Source organism: Cnephaeus nilssonii (assembly GCF_951640355.1).
Source record: "Cnephaeus nilssonii genome assembly, chromosome: 5".
Classification (NCBI taxonomy): Eukaryota; Metazoa; Chordata; class Mammalia; order Chiroptera; family Vespertilionidae; genus Cnephaeus; species Cnephaeus nilssonii.
In genome coordinates, this window is record NC_137076.1 from 85,933,534 (window position 1) to 85,954,849 (window position 21,316).

General features: G+C 46.9%; 1 protein-coding gene across 2 annotated transcripts in view; it reads right to left on the bottom strand.

Moving 5' to 3' along the window:
- DPYSL3 (dihydropyrimidinase like 3) overlaps positions 1-21,316 on the bottom strand; it is a 105,121-nt gene that overhangs the window by 3,909 nt on the left and 79,896 nt on the right. For both annotated transcript variants that reach the window (XM_079772958.1, XM_079772959.1), the window contains exons 3-11: positions 21,008-21,192; positions 18,489-18,653; positions 16,049-16,110; positions 15,102-15,182; positions 10,784-10,852; positions 6,848-6,968; positions 2,583-2,739; positions 1,749-1,890; positions 533-703 (exon numbers count right to left, since the gene is read on the bottom strand). In XM_079772958.1, coding sequence (XP_079629084.1) covers positions 533-703; positions 1,749-1,890; positions 2,583-2,739; positions 6,848-6,968; positions 10,784-10,852; positions 15,102-15,182; positions 16,049-16,110; positions 18,489-18,653; positions 21,008-21,192 — 1,153 coding nt within the window. The remainder of the gene's footprint in view (positions 1-532; positions 704-1,748; positions 1,891-2,582; positions 2,740-6,847; positions 6,969-10,783; positions 10,853-15,101; positions 15,183-16,048; positions 16,111-18,488; positions 18,654-21,007; positions 21,193-21,316) is intronic.

Genomic DNA, 21,316 nt, shown 5'->3' on the forward strand with positions numbered 1-21,316 from the left:
TAGGTGCTGAAAAAATATGAGCTATTTTTATTTTATTAACAAGTATTAAGCTCTTGTCCGCAAGGTACTGGGAATTACCTTCCACCTGCAACGCCTCCTGATGACGTCATCAGTGCTGGTCACCCCTTCTCCCCCCCCACCCCCCATTCTTTTTCCTTCTGGGCACAAGGCACCACTGCATTTCCTGCCCTCCTGGAGGAAGCTGTGGCTCCAGGACGGGCTTTGGCCAATGCAGCATGACAGGAAGTGACATGTTGGGAAAGCTTTCGGAGAACCATGTAGAGATGACATCTCTATGGGCCTCCGTCCCCCAGAGACGATGGTAGGCAGAGCCCTTCTGCTGACTCATTTTGGAAGGCGGGAGTGAGAACTAAACTGCTGAGGTTGGAAGTCACTGAGAACTCGGGACGGTTTGTTATTGGAACACATCCTAGCCTGACTACCCTGGCACACCACATACACCCATCTCTCCTGACCAAGTTCCCTGCACGCATTCCCCGCCCCGCCCCACGCCTGCCGGCTCCAGCCTCACCGACTGGTGGTTCTTGGCAGAGACGATCTTTACAGCATCTGGATCCCAGATCACCAGGTCGCTGTCGGAACCCACAGATATTCTTCCCTTGCGGGGGTACAGGTTGAAGATCTTTGCAGCATTTGTGCTCGTCACAGCCACAAACTGGTTTTCATCCATTTTCCCTGTGGCCTATGGAAATCATAATTTTTTTTTTTTATTGTCAATGCAGGGCTTCTAAGCTCAGAGCAGGGTGACCACAAATGCCCCAAAATACAAACAGGAGCCTCTGAGGTTGTGAGCACAGAACCACACCCAGCAAGCTCTCAGAACCGGCTGGGCTGTCAGGTCGCCCAGGCAAAACGATTCAACACAAGGCTCACGAGGGAAGTTACTGCTCCTGGAGTATGTTCTTTTTCTCTGGTTACGTGCATACACTTACTTACTTTTACCCCTTCTAAATCCAATAGGGGTTGTAGAGAGTGCACACTAAAAACAAAGTGACGATGAGCCCATTTTTTAAAATATGTGTTTGTATTTGCACACACATAGGATAACTATGGAAGAACCTCACCCAAATGATAACAGTGGTTATCCCTGAGGAGTGGAATTTATGAGTAATTTTTGTTTTCTTTCGTGAATGTGGGGTTTTTTTCAGTGGTTTCCAAGTGTTCTTTATCAAGAAGGTACTATGTTGGTTATATATATATATATATATATATATATATATATATATATATGTATATATATTATTTTTAAACAATTCTAGATAGTGCCAAGTAAAACACATACATACACTCACAAATACATAACAATGTAAAAAAATAAAATCTACGTATATAAGAGGAGAGACAAAAATATTTATCTTTTCTCTCTTCTCAAAACAAAAGGCCCCGGTAAGAAAAAAAGAATTTAGCTTAAAAATCTAGCTTCCTGGTAGCCAAAAAGAAAAGGGAAACTTGGTGGATTACACTGTATAGATAAATGAGGCATCAGATCATACACATCCTATTGGGCTCTGAAATGAGTGTCTCTAGAGTTTTTAAAATAGAACAGAGGGACATGACCAATGTAAAATATTAATCACTAATTTTACTGAAATCTTTGAGAGAACTTTCATTTGCATGGCTATTCTTTTGGCAGCCTAGATAATGTTAACAAGGAAAATAAAACCAGGCCTTTTTGCCAGAAGACACTGATGCACAGCCTGGCTACCCTCCCATGACCTGATCCTTACCACAGCCTTGTCCCAGATGACAGACATCCGCTCCTCCACCCCATTGGTGCCTTCAGGAATGGCTGTGAAGTTGTCCTTCCCGATCGCTTTCTGGGCGGTGCTGAAGGTGCAGTGGGCACTGCCAGAGAGCTGCAGGTCCCCACTGGCAAAGGAGGAAAGCTCCACGTGAATGGGACAGGTGGCCAGAGGCACCGCAGGGGCCCAGACTCAAGTGTCTAGTGTCAGCGTTTGGAGTGCCATGACCTGCATTTGGAACCCTCCCTCTACCTCTTGCCAACTATGTGAACTTGAGTGAATGTCTTCCCAGCTCTGGGACTTGGTTACCCCATCTGGAAAAATGGGGGGTGGGATTAGATCATCTCTTGTGTAACAAAACAGAGGGGACCCAAATGAGTGATGGGACTGATCTGCAGAGAGAAGCAGCAAACAAGTCCCCTATAATTTGGGTTAGGTGGTCATCATGACCAGCTGTTCAAATTTCGGCAAATAATTTAGTCCCTCTGACCCTCAGCTGCTTAATCTGTAAAACGGTTATGAAAGTCCCTCACTCATCAAGTTATAAGGGACAATGAGATCATGTGTGTGGTCTCACCCTAGTGCCTGGCACACAAAACACATGAACTGCTGTTACCATGATAAATGTAATTACTGTAGTATTTTTACAAACACAATGGGAGAGAGCCTGTTGTCTGCCCTCCAGATTGCAGGGGAATTCTCAACGTCTTTCCTCACAGCAGACCCAAGTCCAGCTGATGGACGGGCTGCCCTAGGCCTCATCCCACCAGCCCCAGGATGTTTCCACGCAATGCCAGCTGCTTGTCATTCTGCACCAACCTGGCCAGCAAGGAGTTGATGTAGTCAGGAGTGGTTGGGTCAGGACTCAGAGGTGGGGATGTCACAAATGCAGCTGCCTTGGCCCAGTTCTTGCTCCAGTAATGGGTTCCATCTGTGCCAAGGCTGGCAGTGATGGGCTCTCCAAACACCACATTTCCTACAAGGGGTAGGCAAAGAGTTTGCATAAGGTACTGCTACCCTGGGCACGTCTTAGATAATCATAGCCTCTTTGCATACTCAAGGCTGTGGCTCTGGAATCAGACAGGCCTGGGTTCAAGTCCACATTCCCACCTTTGCTAAGCCTCTGCTTTTCTAGCTAAGTGGAGGTGGGGGTGGGAGGGTAGGGGGAAGCATTCCTCAGATTACAAGAAGACACTGCTTGCAAGATACAGTATTAATTCTCAAATTTTGAGGCAAATTAAAATGGAAAGCAAAAGAAAAATATATATACATTGATTTTAAGATTCACCCTCATTTCAGAAATATTAAAATGTGGCCCAGCTGGCGTGATTCGGTGGTTGAGCATCAACCTATGAACCAGGAGGTCACGGTTCGACTCCCAGTCAGGGCACATGTCCAGGTTGGGGGCTCAATCCCCAGAGTGGGGCATGCAGGAGGCAGCCAATCAATGATTCTCTCTCATCATTGATGTTTCTATCTCTCTCTTCCTTCCTCTCTGAAATCAATAAAAATATATATTAAAAAAAAGAAATATTAAAATGTAGAATAGGTCCATCCTGGAATTGATGAAACTAAATAATGTCTACTTCCCAGGCTTGTGAAAATATAAGGATTTGGCATGTACAAAATGTCTGCCACAAAGGATATGCCCAATAAATCTAATTTCTTTATACCTCCTCCTCCTTCCCACTGTAGGGCTCCAAAGCCCCAAATGTGCCCATGTCACTGGGAACGGCTAGATCCTGCTGCTCCAAGGACATGCGTTGGTTCCACAAAGTAAAACCCACTCCATGGATTAGAGGCTCTCATGATCTTTTCCATCATGTCTACTACTCCCTAACCCAAGGCAAGGAATGATTTGCTCAAGGACCCCCAATAACCTGGGGCACATGAAAGATGAGGCTCGCTTCTTGGTCCCTATGTCTGGAATTAGGGACTTAAATACAAATCAAGGAGAAGAAGGATATTGGGAAATACACTGATCTAAGCTTCTGTCCGACTTCTTCAAGAAGGGATAGTGATACAGAAGGCAAATACAGAAGGTGGGTTGGTACCAAGATTCTCTGCGCCAAGATCCTGGGCTAGAGATGGCCTGCATTGCCCTGCGCTTCTTTAGCTTCAGTTCTTCATCTTCTACGTTCAAGTTCCCTACAAGGTTGAAGTTTAGCAAGGCTCTTTGGCCAGGATTATAAATAGGTGTTTGCCCTGCTCCAACTGTTATCAGTTGATTTTGTTTGACTGAAATTCTGCATAAGGAAGAATTCTAATAATGCTTCTGGCTTCACCAGAAAAGACTCAGGATCGATTAGTGATGTCTGCCGTGGGCAAAAGAAGGAAGCAATGGCAACGATTCATACAGGAGTGAGCAAAAGTAAGTTTACAGTCATGAGTGACATGCTTTTAAGTTACTAAAGCTACTGTGGTAATCATAACTTGCATGTCTTTTTCCATAGGAGAAACTGTAAACCTACTTTTGCCAACCCCTGTATATGACACCCCAGCTCTTTGGGATGACGGTAAAAAAGGATCCGCACATGACTAATGAGAATTTCAAGGGCTCTCCAAAAATATTTACCAAACTGAAGCACACAGGGCCACAAAGAAATGAAGAAATGAAAGCCAAGGCAAGCACTCAAGTACCATCAAGAGAAATGACAACTTTAAAAGTAGAAGAACCCTCCCTTTGGACTATTTATAGAGGGAAGAGTAGGATAAGCAAAGACTGGCATTATACCTGGGCTTGAATACTAGCTCTCCAAGCTGGGAGAGAGCTGGACAAGGTGAGCTTCAATTTCCTGTTCTGAAACTGGGAGTAATAATGCCTATTTCTCAGGGTTCTTTGAGAATTTTACATCATAATAAATTTAAAGTGCAAGCATACCTCATTTTACTGCACTTTGCAAATACTGTGTTTCTGACAAATTGAAGGCAAAAGCCTCCACTAGCAAAACAATTATGACTTGAAGTCTCAGAGGATGGTTAGCAATTTTTAGCAATAAAGTATTTTAAATTAGTGCGTGTACATTGCTTTTTAGACATAATGCTAATGCGCACTTAATAGGCTACAGTGTAGTGTAAACATAACTTTTATATATACACTGGGAAACCGAAAATTCATGTGTAATCTGCTTTATTGGAGTATTTACTTTATTGCGGTGGTTGGGAACCAAATCCGCAACATCTCCGAGATATGCCTGTACCAGTATTTATCTCAGTTGGTCTTCATAAACTGTAGATCCCTAATATTAATTCTGAGCAGCAATGCTGAGCTGCTAAAGAGCACTTGGTGATGGAACACACGGGGGCTTATAGAGTAACCTGCTCAGCAGGGAGGAGGGAACCCTGCTACCCTCTGTCTTCCTGTCCGAACGCCCTTGACTCTCTCCCAGGGAATGACAGCTCATTCGAGGCTTATTGGCGTCAATCTCAGCAGCCAGTTTTTTGTCACTGAAATAATGTAACCCTTCCACCCTAGAGACACACTGTCCTTGTCCTTGCCGGCGAATCATGACCCAAAAGGCCAAGGGTGAGGAATTTTTCCACACGAGGTTGAAAACAAGACCCAGGATATCACTGAAACAATGTCCTGGGCCCCCCAGGTCACCGTGAGAATGGGTCCCAGGCAGGACATAGCCATCGGCAGAAGGCACCGGTACGAGGATGGCTATGGTAGTGGGTCATGGGAAGAGGTGTGGGGTTGTCCCCAGTGCCCTTTTCTTTCTTTTTCTTTTTCTGCCTTTCTCCAAGAATGGATAAGGAAAATGGGGCTGCTTTCCTGGTTCTCGCCCGATGACTCATCCCCAATGGAGCAACCACACCATGTCCTGTGGAGACACTGAAAAGCTGAGAGAGGAAACAGCAGGCTTACTGGGAGCAGCGCAAGACAGGAGGCGCCCGGAATCTGCCAGCTAGAAAGACCGTCTAGACAATTAGGACGATTCCCTTCCCTTTGCCAGAGGCCACGCAGCTGAACACAGCCATCCGTCAGCTGGACTATTTTCAGCCATCCCGGTCCCTCACATCTCGAGGTTCACAGACCGGTTCTGAGTTTGGGAGATGAATCACTGTGGGTCTCTCCACTCCCAGAACAGCCACAGCACACCGTGGTCACAATCATACAACTGGGCCCAGTAAGTCCTCACTCCCAACCAAACACAGAGCCGCACACCTCCAGTTCCTCAACCACCGTTCACAAGTGAGCCCATTAGTGTCCCAGGAAGGACAAGAATGAAAAGCAGAAAAGAAAGCTTTGAAATGAGAGTAAACTTTAGCTTAGCGCAAGGTGAGCGAATGATGTCCAAGTTAACAGCCATGGAGGAAAGCGGTCGAAGGCAGTGGGGACGGAGCCTGGGTCACGAAGGTCATGCCACCCATACAACCCCTTTTTGAAAAAATAACTTGTGTTGCCCTGTGGGGCTCAGGGGTAGGACCCTGCCCTCAGCCCTGCCAATCAATTACACCATCCAGAGCAGATACTGGATCAGGGATGAGGCCATCACAGTCCTGAGGATTTGGGCTTGAGCTGTTGGAAGACAACAGGCATTTATTCTAGTCACTATTCATACTGAAAATAAGGCCACCAGAGAGGCCAGCAGACCCAAGATAGGAGAGTGACAGAACCCTAATCTCCTTACTTAACCCCCTTGCTGTGACCACGCCTGAAATACCTGCAACCAATAATTTACTTTTGTTTCTGTAAGTCAGTTTGAGTCGGGTCTTTGACTTCCGCACCCAATATAATCTTGATTAATAAGTCCATTTATAAAGCTCAGGTAATGTGAACTGACAGTAAAAGAAAAAAGGGAGGAAAATGAAGCAAGTCTCCAAAGAACTGATTCAGGCTGTGTCATCTGGGGAAAACCACTAACCCTTCCTGAGCCTCAGTTTACTCCTCTGCCCAGTGGGATTAATCCTGGGATCCTGTTATCCACGGGAACGCAGAAAAGATAAATGCGCTGCCATGGATGAGGGGCTTCCCAGGGAACTAGGCAATGAGCAAAACAGGCACCATTTGCACAGGATACCCCAGGAGGAGAGGAGATGTGGAGCATCAGAGCCCCGAGACCTTCGGGAGCACGAGTCACCTTTTTTCCTGGCTTGTGAGATGAGGTCGGCCGCGCTCTTGCTCATGACCTTCGTGACATAGAGAGGGCAGTTGGTTTGGCTGGCGATAGTGATGGCACGGAACACAGCCTCAGCTTCCAGCTAGAAAAAAAAAAAAGGCCCCTGAAGTCAACAGGAATGGGAGCCTCTCAAAGCCACCACTCCCACCTCCACACCCTGAGAACACGGCAGAGGCTAAAAGCCCAGCGCTGAACGCACTGGGTCTAAATCTCATAGAGCGCTTCCTGGCTGTGGCGTGGAGATCAGGAGAGGCCAGCGCGGGGCCTGGCACAGAGCAAACACTGCCTCAATGCAGCTAGTTTTTCCTTAGCCTTTTCTCTCCCCTCGCTGTGATGATCACAAAGGCTACATGTGATGGAAGCCTTTGCTCCCCAATCTTCCCAGGGCAAGTTCTCCAGCAAAACACAATCCCAACACCAATGGTATGAAATAACCAGCCTAGGCGATGAGGCGCCATGCGTCTTCCAATCCTCGCCTGCATCAGCCGGTGGTCAGTGAAGGGTTAATTCCAGCAGGCATGTCCGATACTAATAATTCCCAGGCTTCTCCACACAAAGGCTTCTTTTGTTATCAATCTCCTCCACCCCACCCCAACGTGGAATTCATGTTTGCAAAGATGCTAACCAGCCCAGTCCCATTTATTAAGTAAGAAAGCATGCGTTTCCCTTATTTTACCAACAAAGCAGGGTCCTCAAACGGGCGCACGCTTTCTCAAACGGCCTGGATCTGAGTTCTGGTCTTGCCACTTAGAAGTGGGGTGACCTCAGGTACCTCAAACAACCTCCTAAAGCCTCAATTTCCTTGTCCATAAAGTGGGGATAATAGGACCTGTCACAGATGGTTGTTCTGAGCACTACAAGAGTTCACCCATGCAAGGCGACCTGCCCACTCCTGGGACGAGGCCAGTGTTCCTTGAAGGGTGGCTGTTGGTCTTGGTGCTGATGGCAGCTTCCGACTGGTGTACGAGAGCCTGTGTTATACCCAAAGTTACTTCCCAAATTAGTCCAATTCAGCCCAAAGCAGAGACCCTGGCGTGTTTCCATTCAATCGGCAATGTTTTGGATGGCTATGACATTCTGGTTAGCCTATGCAGCCCAACCCTTCCAAAAAGACCAAAAATAGCTTGCAGATGCCCGACACAAACCAGCTCCTGCCTGTGGTGAGCGTGGCTCAGCAGACAGGCTCTTAAAAACTCAGCTGGTCCAGCTGGCGTCCCCCAGGCTGCCCTTCATTCCACGTGGATGAGACCCTGGAGGCCACCAACCCCAGGGAAACTTGGCCACCTTCCTGAAGCTCCCAGAGCAGCGTCTCTGAGCCTCGGGCTCAGCTCTTGAGCAGCATCACTCAGCTGGTGCCTGGGTGTGCTCTGAACCTAAGAGGGGCTGGCTCCTCCCATGCCCAGTCCTCCCTCTTCACACCTATCCTGACCTCTCCAGCCGCCCTGTGACCTCGGTGACCTCTGCCCGGGCCCCTTTGATCTCACTCCCTCCCAGCACTGCAGGTTTGTCAGCACCTTCACAACATGACTATCTTTGGAAGGTTACATCACTCTCCAGCTTCACCCAAAAGGGCTTCCAGGGTTGTTGGGATCTGCCTTCCAGAGGCTTTCTACTAAAAAGGAGACGGGAACAGGGAGGAACGGGGTGTGGGGGGGTTGAACAAACAAACCAAGGGACAAAAATAGACTTTGCCCAGAAATCCCCTGGCTGCTGCTGAAGGATCTATCTCACCAGCACATCCCCACAGTGACCAGCATTTAAGAAAAGTGTCACCCACAGCGCCGATCACCCTGGCCTACCTGCATTGTGTAAACTTCCTTCAGACACAATGGGCCTTGACCGCTCTGCTCTTCAGCTTCCTTGTGCACAATAACCCTGACCACCCAGAGCAGCAGCAAGGACAACTGCGACAAAGCCGTCAGCACAGTCCTGGGCAAAAGCAACTGTTCCACAGAGGGGCCTGGCATTGAGGACACAGCCTTTCACAGGGGTGCTGTGACTGTAACCTCATCACTATTTTTTTAAATTGAGGCTTAACTGACATAGAATACTATATTTCAGGTGTACCACATGGTAATTCCATATTTGTACCATTGCGAAATGATCACTGTAAGTCTTCTTAACATCCGTCACACACAGTTACAACATTTTTTTGTGATGAGAACTGTCAAGATCTACTTTCTTAGCAATTTTCAAATATGCAATACAGTGTTATTAACTATACACTATGCTGTACATTACATCCCCGTGGTTTATGTATTTGATATCTGGAAGGTTGTACCTTTTGACCATCTTCATCCAATTTTCCTACCCTTTGCCTCCGGCAACTGCCAATCTGTTCTTTGTATCTATGAACTTCTTGTTGTTGTTTTTTGGGGGTAGAGAGTGTTGGGGGAGTGATTGTTGTTTTGTTTCTTAGATTACACACTAAGTGAGATCCTATGGTATTTATCCTTTTTTGTCTAACTAATTTCATGTAGCATAATTCCCTCAAGGCCCATCCATGTTATTACAAATGGTGGAATTTCATTCTTTTTTTTATGGCTGAATAATATTCCTGTGTGTGTGTGTGTGTGTACCACATTTTATTCATCCATTCATCCATTGATGAGCACTGAGGTTCTTTCCATATCTTGTAAATAAAGCTGCAATAAACACGGGGGTGCAAATATCTTTTTGAATTAGTGTTTTCATTTTCTTCAGATAAACACCCAGAAGATGAATTAATAGTTCTGTTTTGAGGGACTTCTTTACTGTTGTCCACAGTGGCTGCACCAATTTACACCCCCAACATACAAAATTATAAATTATTTCAACTGGTAACAAAAGTATCACTAGACAAAGGAGTTTCTGGGGTGCTGATGATGTTCTGGTGCTACTTACATAAGTGTATTCAGTTTGCGAAAATTCCTTGCACTTTTATGATAGGAACACTCTTCTCTATGTATGTTAGGATTTAATTTTTTTAAAGATTCTGGAAGAGATGGGCAACGGGCAGGTAATCATTTCTGGTTCTGACTCCTTCTTCTACCGATTTAGAGTGTGGGGCTTGAATGACAGATGAGGAACATGGTTCACTTCGCTGACATGGAGGACCTGGAATTTGCTCCAGGTGCCAGACCCAGGGTAGTCCCCCAAAGCCAATATGCTCTCAGCCATGTGGGCAGCCAATTTCCAACTGTGCCCTATGCCGGCAGCTGAGTTTGCTGACATCCCAGAGGCATGGAATCAGCCCCCACTTACCTTTCATTCACGCTTCAGCTGCTAAGCACAGTCCCTAATCAGCATTTATTTTACATACGGGAAACTTCCACACCTAGACACAATCAATCCCTTACACAAATCGACCGACATACTGCCTGTTAAAACCTATTCTGCCTCCTACCCATAAGGCCAATATCTTGCAGGACTCAAACTGTAATGTGGGACACGGGAATAAGTAGAAATGTCTCTGGAATTCACATTGATTAAGAAAGGATTTGGAAATTTTCCACTCCTACTGAATAACTGCGGAATACCTCCAACTGGTGTTATCTTTAGAGAGATTAGGGGTCAGAGGAAAGCATTCCTTTCTTATTTTCTCAGGGGCCCTTGAGTTGGCTCAGTCAAAGTGGTCTTTGGAAGAAATGTTCCAGTCTCCTGTCTGGTACTGATAGAGCCTCGCTGCCTCTCACCATGTTTGCTCATACACCGTGTGTGCCTGTGCCTAGGGGAGGCAGGCTGAGTACCAGCCCTGCCTCTGTAAAATGACTGACAGGCCATCCAGGAGGCTGCTGGGATTGGCACTGTGGTGACGGGAGTCTCTGGGAAGATGCTGGCAAAAGAAGAAAGCCCCTCCTGCTATTGCTTCTCTCTCTCTTCCTCCTCCTCTCCCTCCTCCAACCCCCTGCAACTTACCTCCTCTGGTCTGCTCAGCACGTGGCCTTCTGGGCCAGTTATCCCCATTTCCAACATCCGGGCTTGCTCCTAGAATGAGAAAAAAAATAGAGGAAAGTTTTTAGTTTTTAAAACTTATGACATCACTTAGTCAAGATTTATTTCAAAGCCTGAAATCATTCAGACCAACCAAAAATGGTACTACTGCAATTTCTTGTAATACATCAATACTTAAACTAAAACTTTAAAGCACATAGGCACTATAAGCTAACTCCTAACTCTATTTCCAAGACATAGAGGGCAGCTTTTAGATGGGCTCAACCGAGATTTGGAGGAGTTATGCTGAAGATGTATTCAAGGGGGGAAAGAATAAAATATGTATGTTGAACAAATTCATCAACTCTATAGGAGGAATTGCAAAGCAGGATAGAGCCTTAATTAAAAGGAGGAAAAAACATTTGAGAGTGGCCTGCTTTTATTACAAGAAAGTCTGTTAAAAAGTAACACTTTTTTCTACATTGTGCTTCAAAACTCACACGATCACTTATACTTCATTTCTTTCAGATGCAAACCTCTGTAAGCACACTCCCTTAACTCGTTTTTCAATTTATTTATGCATTTTAAAACCTATTCATTCAACAAAAGTACTGAGTATCTGCTTTATGCTAGGCTCTAGGTTAGGTACTTACTTGAATTAAGGCAACAAGGCCCCTGACTTGATGGCCTTTACAGCGCGGTCCCGCCATTTCCCAGAGTCTAGTCAACCCACCACCTACATCGGAATCAACTGGGTTGTTTGTGGAGATGCAGAAGTCTGGCCCGATTCAGTTCTACCAGATCTGAATACCTGAGGTTAAATTCTAGGAACCTGCATTTTAGTAAGCTCATCAGGCTCTTTAATGCTTTACTTTTATGACTTAAATGAATGGATTAGAATTTAACTAGACAAACTACTACCTTTAACCACCATTACCTGAGTTCATCTATTGGTCAAATTCTAATTAATTAGGTCTTGGATGAGGCAGAACTGTCTACCTCTTGTGGCTAGTGGCTAAATTCCTCAGACTTCTGGCCAGCTTTCTGGAAGAAGCAGGTGGCTGGACAGTGAACACACGCATGGCTAACTGGCACTGGCACAAATCCTGAGCCACCATCTCTGCAATTTTGCTGGCATTCACTCTCCAAGTATGGAAGCCAGTTCCTCTGAGCCTGTGCACTGGTGAGGTGAGAGATGTGGAGAGAGTGAACTGGAACCCTGAGGTGTTAGGAAGAAGGAATTCCTTTTACCTGGAAAAGAACTATTTTGTTGTTGATGTTTGTTTGTTTTCGACAGTAATTTTTAAAAGAAGAGTAGAAAGGAAGATGCTACTAAAAGCAACCATGACAAGTAAAATGGCCACTGTCCCCAGCTCTACAGTATTTGAAAAATGGTCAGAGGCTGATTGTTCCAGCAATGTACCTCCATTTCATTCTTACTATTCAATTGATTGAAACTTGGACTGAACAAAACTTCTTCCAAACTCTGCTGAGTTTCCACTTTGAATTGCCTTTCGAGCACACACAAGGGTTAAGGTCTCCAGTGAAAGCATCTTCTATCTGTTAGGAGACTCTCGCTGTTACCTTGTTTAAGAGTTCTAGGACAACAGTCAGGTGAAGGTCACCAGGGGAATTCTTTCAAACATGCTTGTCTGAACACTCCTCCTGACCTCCTGAATCTGAATCTAGAGACCTGGGAGAATCTTAGAAATCAGTCTCCAAGCTCCAGAGGTGATTCTAAAGTGCTGCTCATGCTGGAAAGTCCTGTGCCCAAAGCCAGGTTGCTCCTACAGCTGGAAGACTTAAGAATGGCATGTAAGCCTGGCCGGTATGGCTCAGTAATTGAGCGTCAACCCAGGAACCAGGAGGTCACAATTCGATTCCTGGTCAGGGCACATGCCAGGGTTGTGGGCTGGATCCCTAGTAGGGGGTATGCAGGAAGTAGCCCATTGATGATTCTATCTCATCATTGATGTTTCTACTCTCCCTCTCCCTTCTTCTCTGAAATGTGTGTGTGTGTGTGTGTAAAGAATGGCATGTAAAAGGCCCTGGATGGGTATCTAAGTGGTTAGAGCGTCGTCCTGATACACCAAGGTTGCAGGTTTAATCCCCAGTCAGAGCACATACAAGAATCAACATACAAGTACATACAACTCAATGCATAAATAAGTGAAACAATAAATCAATGTTTCTTCTTCTCTCTCTCTTAAAAAAAAATCAATTAATAATAATAAACAAAGAATGGCATGTGAAAAGCCATTGGTGCCACCTGGCATGGGTGGGGAGCAATGGCACTTTGAGACACTGATCACTGGGGTAAGCACACGGGTTGGGTCATGGCAGTTTTGGTCTGCTCCAGGAGGAAAGAGACGCTGTCTTTTTCACCTTCCTTCTCCAGTGCTTTACCATAATAAGTGCCCAATAAGTATCCGTTGGATGAGTGGCCAAGGATGCTGTGTTCTCAGACTGTCCTTTGGAAAATACCCCTTGTTGGGACCCGTAGGGAAAGATTTCTTCCTCCTTAGTCACTTTGGCATGAAGTGCAGCCAGAGACTCTGAGGACAGCAGCTGCTTCATTTAGATAATGTGATCAAATCTTTCAGCTCAAGCTGAATTTCATAAACACGCACAAGAAACTCATCCAGATGGATGAATGCCCTTATTCTCTTCCTAACTCAGAACAGATCTTCCCAAGGTAGGGGGGCGGGGAGGCGGGGGGCGAGCAGAGACACTTGCGTGCCACGGAGCCACAGGGGAAGCGGGAGAAGGGGCTTTGAGTCGGAGCGCGTGTGCCTGCACAGGCTCTAGAATGAAGAAGCTGGGAGTTTGGTTTCTGGGGCTGGGACCTCTGGCCGCTGCACTGAAAACTTGGAGAAGGGGGAGGAGTGATGGCTCTAATACCACCAGATACCTCCCCTGGGAGCGAGGCATTTGGACCTTCCTTGGAAAATGATTTCATTAGCTCTGGGTGTGTGGAGGACGTAGGAGAAGGCTGTCAGGGGCCTAATTAACCTCTTGGTCATAAGCAAGAGGAAAGTGCACACTTAGCTCACCTCCTCCGCTAGGGAGACAACACTCCAACAGCTGGAGTCCTACAGCTGGACCGGTGGGGCAAGGGGCCCGGATGTACCATCTCTGGGTGAGACACCAACTGAGGCCCATCACGTAAGGGACTGAGATTCTGGTCTCCCAGTCAATTGCAGTGATCTTTGGGCCAGTGACGTAATCCTTCCGGGCCTCAATGTTCTCATCCACAAAATGGGGAGGATGGCAGTCAACTTTAAAGGGTTGGGTGAAGATTAAATGAGAACCTAGGAGACCATTTATAGGAGCCTGGCACACGGTAGGAAGTGCTCACCAAGTGGTACCTGCTATTGGAAGCCGACAGGTCTAAGCTAGACTGGGCCGCAGCCTAGTTCCCACACCCCTGCCCGTCACATTCACCAAGTCCTGGACAACTTCTGAACTGAAGGCAGAGCCCAAGCACTTCCGAGCCGTGGAGGACATCTGTTTTGGCTCACCCCTGTGTAGCCTGATGCCTGGCACAGAGCGCTCAGGAAACACTCTCTGAAAGAATGAATAATGGCTTCTTGCTATTAATCGTATCGCATGGACTAAGAGAGCTCACACTCTTTTCTGGCAGCCTCCATCTAGCAGAGGCCAATCTTGGGATAAACAAAACTATGGCTAAGGCACATCTGTGCATTAGCCCATGAAGCAGCCCTGGAGATGGGGAGAGAAGTGCTTTCTGCCTCCTCACCAATGATCAATTGGGACCTTAGGACCCTCACTTTCATCACTCGCAGGCTTTTCAGCATGATTTCTAGGAAACCAATGGGACATGTGAGCCCCACAAGACTTAAATTCTTTATCATCTAAGGCCACGAGTACCGCAGTCCTGGATCAGATTTCTGGCTTCTGAGAAGTGCTGCCTTAGGGTTTTTCTTTAGGACACAGAAGGCCACGTAGCTTGGACTCATTTTCAAAAGAGAAGCAGCAATACTCTCCCAATTAATGGCCTGATTTGAAAACCTCCTCTTCCAGGAAGCCTTTCTGGATTCTCCAGAGCGGCCAGATCTCTCTCCGTTTTCCAACAACTGGCACCTGCTCCCTCACTTGTCCACATTTCCTTTTTTCCTCCTCCTGGACATGAGGTCCTTTAGGGCAGGATTTTAATGGAGCGCTTATGATGGTGCCTTCCACACAGTGAGAGCTCAAGGAACAGGGAAGCAAAGAGGAAACGGAGGGGATGCAGAGCGAAGCCCATGCCGAAAGCGCCCTCCAGGGAGCTGCACGCCGTTACCTGGGCAATGATGTCCCCGTTCTCAGCGTGGACCTGAGCAATGGCTCCCAGCTCTCCCAGGCAAGTGAAGATCTCGTAGAGCTGAAATGGAAATGAATCTCTGTCACCTTCACCGGCCACCGGTGCTTTCAGCAACCTCACACAAGGCCCGGTTATGAGAGCCAGAGGGGATAAACCAGAGGAAGTAAGTGCCTAGGGCAGAGATACAGACTAAAACATGCCCGGCCCAAGAGGGGCGCGAGTCCGAAGAAATTCCAGAAAACTGTCTATATACAGAACCTACTGTGTTGCCTAAGCTGACAGGGTGAACACATAACAATGCTACCGACCACTCTACTCCCCCTCAGCACACATTTTTAGGGAATTATTTCCCATTGAGCTGAGACACAGCTTCAGAATCCTTCTCAACCCATGCTCCCGAAGACCACCACAGCCCAGCCAGAAGCTAATGCGGGAGCTGAAACCCCTGTCTCTCAACCTCTCAAAACAGACCTCCCTTCACCTTCTAATCAGGAAAGCTGGGAATTACGACTTTAGATTTGTCTAAAACACATCTCACAAATTTCTTAAGGACAGAGTCAGAGGCAAGCTGGGACAATTCCCCCAAACAGCAGGCGGCCCTCCTTAATCCTTCAAGGCTGAGCACCTCGCCTGTTCCCTGAGCTCATAAGGAGTTTGCGTTTGCTTGGTAGATGGAGATTGAGGCAGGCCCTTCCTCTTGTCCTCTTGAGAAAGCTGCTGCCAGTGGAACTTCTAGCTCCCTGTCTCCCTTGCCACCAGCACCCTGCCCGTTACCTGATTTAAGATGGAGCGTGGACTGCAAGAAGCACTCTGGCCCAGCGGTCTCCCACAGTGCCCACAGTGACTCATGTGCAAAGAGCCAAGGTCATCAGCAACAACAGGAAACCCATTTAGATACCCCAAGCCACACAGCAATGGATCCTTACCTCTGTGTTGGACACCTGGTACAAATCCTTATAGGCCATGTAAACCATGAAGGAGTTAACCCCTGCAAGAGAGGGAGGGGGGGGGGAACAGGAAGACGACAGCATTATCACAACCACTCTCCATCCTTTATTCCCACTTCGATGGCCCATGGGGCCCGAGCACATTACAGGCTCCGGCCCAATGCAAAGTGATGCTTCCCATTCTCCAAGTGCATTTTTCTATTCCCTCCTCACCCTGGAAAAGCAACAATTCCTACATAATGTCATAGAGAATGGTCTCCTCTTCTGCACCTCTTTCTTGCCCACAACCAGCACTCCCAGTCCACAGGGTCAATAAGCTTTGTTTTTGCTTGAGGCAGTATCCTATATAATAAAGAGCTAAAATGCTAATTAGAATGAACAGCAGAACGACCATCTGGACGACCTTCCGGATGAAGCCAAGGTAGCGAGGGCCGGCCGAGGCTGCGAAGGGCTGTGAGGGCCGACCGAGGCTGAGAGGGCCAAGCCCCTTGCATGAATTTCATGCACCGGGCCTCTAGTAAATATATAAAATTGAGAATCACTGTAGCACACTGGTAGTGTTCACACACTGGGGGTTGCACCACATACTAGTTCAGTGCACTTGGAATATCTAACTTCTTGAGCCTCAGTTTCCTCATCTGTAAAATGGAAAAATAACAATACCCTGCTTTATAAGTGTGGGAAACATTCAATGAGATACATGCCGAGCTCCTAGCACTCACTAGCCCTGACCCATGCCTGGTCTCCATGAACAGATCTCCTGAGGTTGGTTTATTTCACTGCTTAAGAAGTGCCTGCCCTGCACGTGACCTCTGCAGGGGTGAATCTGAGAGGACCCTGTCCTTGGAGAACCAACAGAGCTACTGGGCGGAAGTCAAGTGTCACCTTGAGCTTAAATATCTAAGTTGTAAGGGTATTGAGAAATGATCCATTTAGTTTTTCACCTCAAATAAACGATTAATACAGTAATGTACAGAAATAGGTGGGACTGGGGAGCAGAGAGTCATTTTGAAAAAAATAGAATAATTTTGATCTCCAACCATCAGGGCCGCCTCAGCCCACAGTGTTCCAGGCCAAAAGTGGCTGCAATTTGAGAACTTCCCTACCCAGAGTGGTTCAACTGAGGGCAGTTTTTCCCAACACCACCCTGCCCACAGCCTCTGTGTCATCCGTGGAATGACCAGGCCCCTTGGAAGGAAGTGGGTGTTAAAGCCGTTCCGAAGCCCAGGTGAAAGGAGACACAAGGAAGGAGGGAGAGGGTTAATCTCTCATTCTGAATCAGGAAGGACAGGAGCAGAGCTTGCGGGGTGAGGAAGGGAATGGAAAGGAAAGCTCGTCTTCTGAGAGGTGTCACTTTTACAGATGAGGAAACTGAGGCTCAAGAAGTTAGATATTCCAAGTGCACTGAACTAGTATGTGGTGCAACCCCCAGGGTGTGAACACTACCAGTGTGCTACAGTGTTCTCAATTTTATATATATACTAGAGGCCCGGTGCACGAAATTCATGCAAGGGGCTTGGCCCTCTCATCCTCTCCCCTCCATCCCAGAACACACTCCTGGCCTTTGCCTCAAGACTGTGCATCCGGTCAGTCCTGCATCTCAGGCATCTATTCTGATGCTCTTCACTGGCCTGCTTCCTTCTGCCTCGGTGGCTCAGCAGAGGCCATTCCTTATACTTCCCTGCGTCCCCCAGGCAGCCTTAGATGCCGAGCACATCGCGTGTCTGTATGGGGAGTGGAGCATGTGTGTGAAATATCTGGCCATCAAAATGTAGGAAGAAGTAGAGAATAGAGGAGTCTAAGAAGACAATGGGAACCTAAACCATGTACTCACTGAGAGGAAACCCCTCTTCTTGCCCCCACCCTCACCCCCCTAACACACACACACGAGAACATGTTTCGTGCCCTAAGCTCCTAGCCCGAGTACAAACACATTTTTGCTCCCAGAAATATCTTAGCTTTTCTGGGGATGCTGTTAATATATAATAGTAATGAGTTTGACGAGTTTGACCTTTGGAGTAAAAATAATGAAGCTTAAAAATTCCTAATCTCATATCCAGTAGGTGTGTGACCTTGTATATGAAGTTAACCTCTCCTGGCCTCAGTTTCTTCCTCTGTCAAATGGGCAGCATTGTATGGAGGGGAAGAGCCCGGACTGTGGGGAGATCTATTGCTTGCTACTCATTCTGAGCCTCAGGTTCTCCATCTGCCAAGTGAGGATAATAATTCCCATCTCGTGGGGACCCTGCAAGGAGTAAGAATGATGGACTAAATAAAGCGCCTGGAACGCAGTGGTGCCCCTTTCTTCCAGCATGCATGCTTGAGGTTCCAGGCTCCAAGCTAGGGGAAGGGACTCAAATGAGTGGATGTTGTGTGGAGGAGGGGCGAGGGGAAGGGAGGAAGGCACACTCGGGCTCACCTTTGTCTTTGATGAGGCTCTGCACCTCCTGCTTCACACTGTCGTTCCAGTGGGTGATGTCCACGTGCAAGGCATAGTCACAGCAGCTCTTCCCATCAGCCCACTCCCGCCACTTCTCATAGGCCTCCGTCAGGCTGGACTCGGGTTCGGGCACCACGTGGTCGACTGAAGGACAGAGACCCCAGACGGGTGACTCACTGACCCAGCCTCTGTTCCCCTTTGCACAGGCCTGCACCTGCTTACGTAGCCATGGCTGCAAGATTTCTATTTCCTGAGCACGGAATTAACCTTGGAAAGTGTGGCTGATGGCTTAACTGTCACGTAACTATGGGACCTTGTACAAATTACTAGCTTCTCTAGACCTCATTTTCCTCATCCTTGAAATGGGTCCCAAGTGGGGTGGGAGGCAGGATGTCATAGTGCCTTCCTTCTAAGTTTGTTATAAGATGAAGAGGGAAAATGCACCAAAGTGCTTTGCCTGATGCCTGGCACATAGTAAGTGCTCAACTAATGTTAGCTATCAATGTGTGCATACTATGTGCCGTTATTAGCAGTACTGTAGGGAGTCATCAGAACAGATAAAAGTCCAACACCCCCCTAAGGGTGGAGGAAGGGTTTTAGAGTTATGTCAGGGCCCAGAAGAGTGATACTCTCACGCTTACTGCCAGACAGAGAGCCCCTGTCCTCTGAAGGAGCCTGACGCTAGGCCCACGGATCTTATTTCTATGCAAATTCTTCATCGAGAATCTGGTTTCCTTGAGGCCCAAATCTACTCATGCAGTACCTGCAACCTAAGCGATATTTTTAAAAATGATAACATTTACAGTTGGTGAGGATAAGGCAAAAGGGACACCCTCAGAGTTCGCCTGGGCAGTCGAGGAAAAGTGAGAATCAGCACAACTTGCCTTTAAATAATTATAAAATTGATGCCAAAAACCTTGACATTTTTTCATACCTTAACTCAAGAATTATTCCCACAGGATTAAACAACGCTGCGTGCACAATCTGGGTTCTAAAGATGTCTGTCAGTCTAAATTATTACGTATTTATGTAAGTGAAAAACTGGAAACAATCGAATGTCTAACAATAGGGAAGTTTGGGTAAATACATAAATTGTGATACCTTCATAAAACAGAGGGTCTGGCATCTGTTCTACATGTTGTGGTAGAATAAACATAAATGAATGGAAAGACATCCATGACATTTCATTTTGTGAAAATAGGAGGCGAAAACACGATGTGTCTATTATGATCCTATTTTTGTTAAATAGGAAAAAATATATAGCCAAACTGAAACAGTGATGTGGGGTTTATGGGTTGTCTTTCCTTATTTTCTTTTTCACATCTGGGTTCTTTAATTGTCTACGAAGGACACGAACACTTGTGTGGTTCTTTGTATACTTTTCTCCCTTGCCACCTGGAACTCTTGACGTTCCTCCTGCTCCTTCCCTTGTGCAAAAGACTAAGCAAAACACACATCTCCAGAGTGCTGACAAGCTCAACTCCTTGCCCAGATGGCAGAAAGCCAAGCCAAGATCCCTCATTTCCTCAGCCCTCTATCGCAAGCAGCCTAAGTGCACTTATCGGAAAAGCAAATGCGCGGAGCTACATTACTGATGTCTGGACACACACCAGGGCCTCCGTGGGCAGGCGGCTGCTGAGAAGTCAGCTGGCTTCCCCACTTTGGCTGGAATTGCACCTTTTATGGCCTCGATACAATTGTCCTGGGCTTCCACACCCAGCTAGCTGAAGCTGAAGCCTGCTAAGGCTCCCATCGAAAGGAAGTAAAAGGAAGTGAATGATTCTAAGGTTTAGGCTGTTCTATGTTTGTGGGTGGATGTATAAGGTGTTAAAATAAACAGTGGCCTTGCTGATCAAGTTTGGAATGGGGCCTGGGAGGGGACCCAGGTCATTGGAATTCGCTTGGTACAGGAAGGACGGCCTGGACCACTTTCTGTTCAGTAATCCAATGGCATGCAACTCCCTAGGTTTCCTTGGAATTGTAATAGTTACCAGAAAAGAAAGAAAGAAAAAAAACCAAAAAAGGAAACCACAGACATACCGTAGCTTGCCCAATCTTAAAAATATGAACTGGTCAACAAATAGCTCAGACCAGATAACACTAAACTCTCTGCTATGCTCTCTGCCCCTCCTGCCTGAGACCCAAATGGGAAGTTCTGAAATAACTTTTCCCCCCCATCCACAACTTTTTCAGTCCGCTTTTCCCAGTGACAGGCCCAGAGGTGGTCATTTCTGATTCTCCATCACCGGCACACCCACCCCAAATACTAAGGAAGACAGGAGGGAATGGCTGTACTCATTGTCATGAACCTCATGCATCTCTTCCATGCAGTGGTGGTGAGCTGCCAATGTCCTCACTCCAACCTGCTTCTATCAGGTCCCATCAGGCAAAGTCTACCAACTGTCTTAAGGGACGTGTACAAGTTGTCATCAGAGAGCACGGTGGTTAACACACGCCTAACTCTCGGGACCAGGAGTGTGTAATTTGGGGGAACTTACTGATCATGGTGGTGCCGCCAGCTAAGGCAGCCTTTGTCCCTTGGAAGAAGTCATCCACTGTGGTCATCCCCTTGTAGGGCATCTGGAAGTGAGTGTGGACATCGATGCCGCCGGGGATCACCATCTTCCCATTGGCCTCGATGGTCTTCACTCCTCCAGGGACAATCAGATTGTCTCCAATTTGCCTGGCAAGACAGTGAAACAACTGGCAATTGAAAAGAGTGATTTCAAAGACAGACATAGTATTATAACAGTTTTAAACATTGGAACACATTTATCAAAGTAGATTCACAAGTTAGAAATAAATAA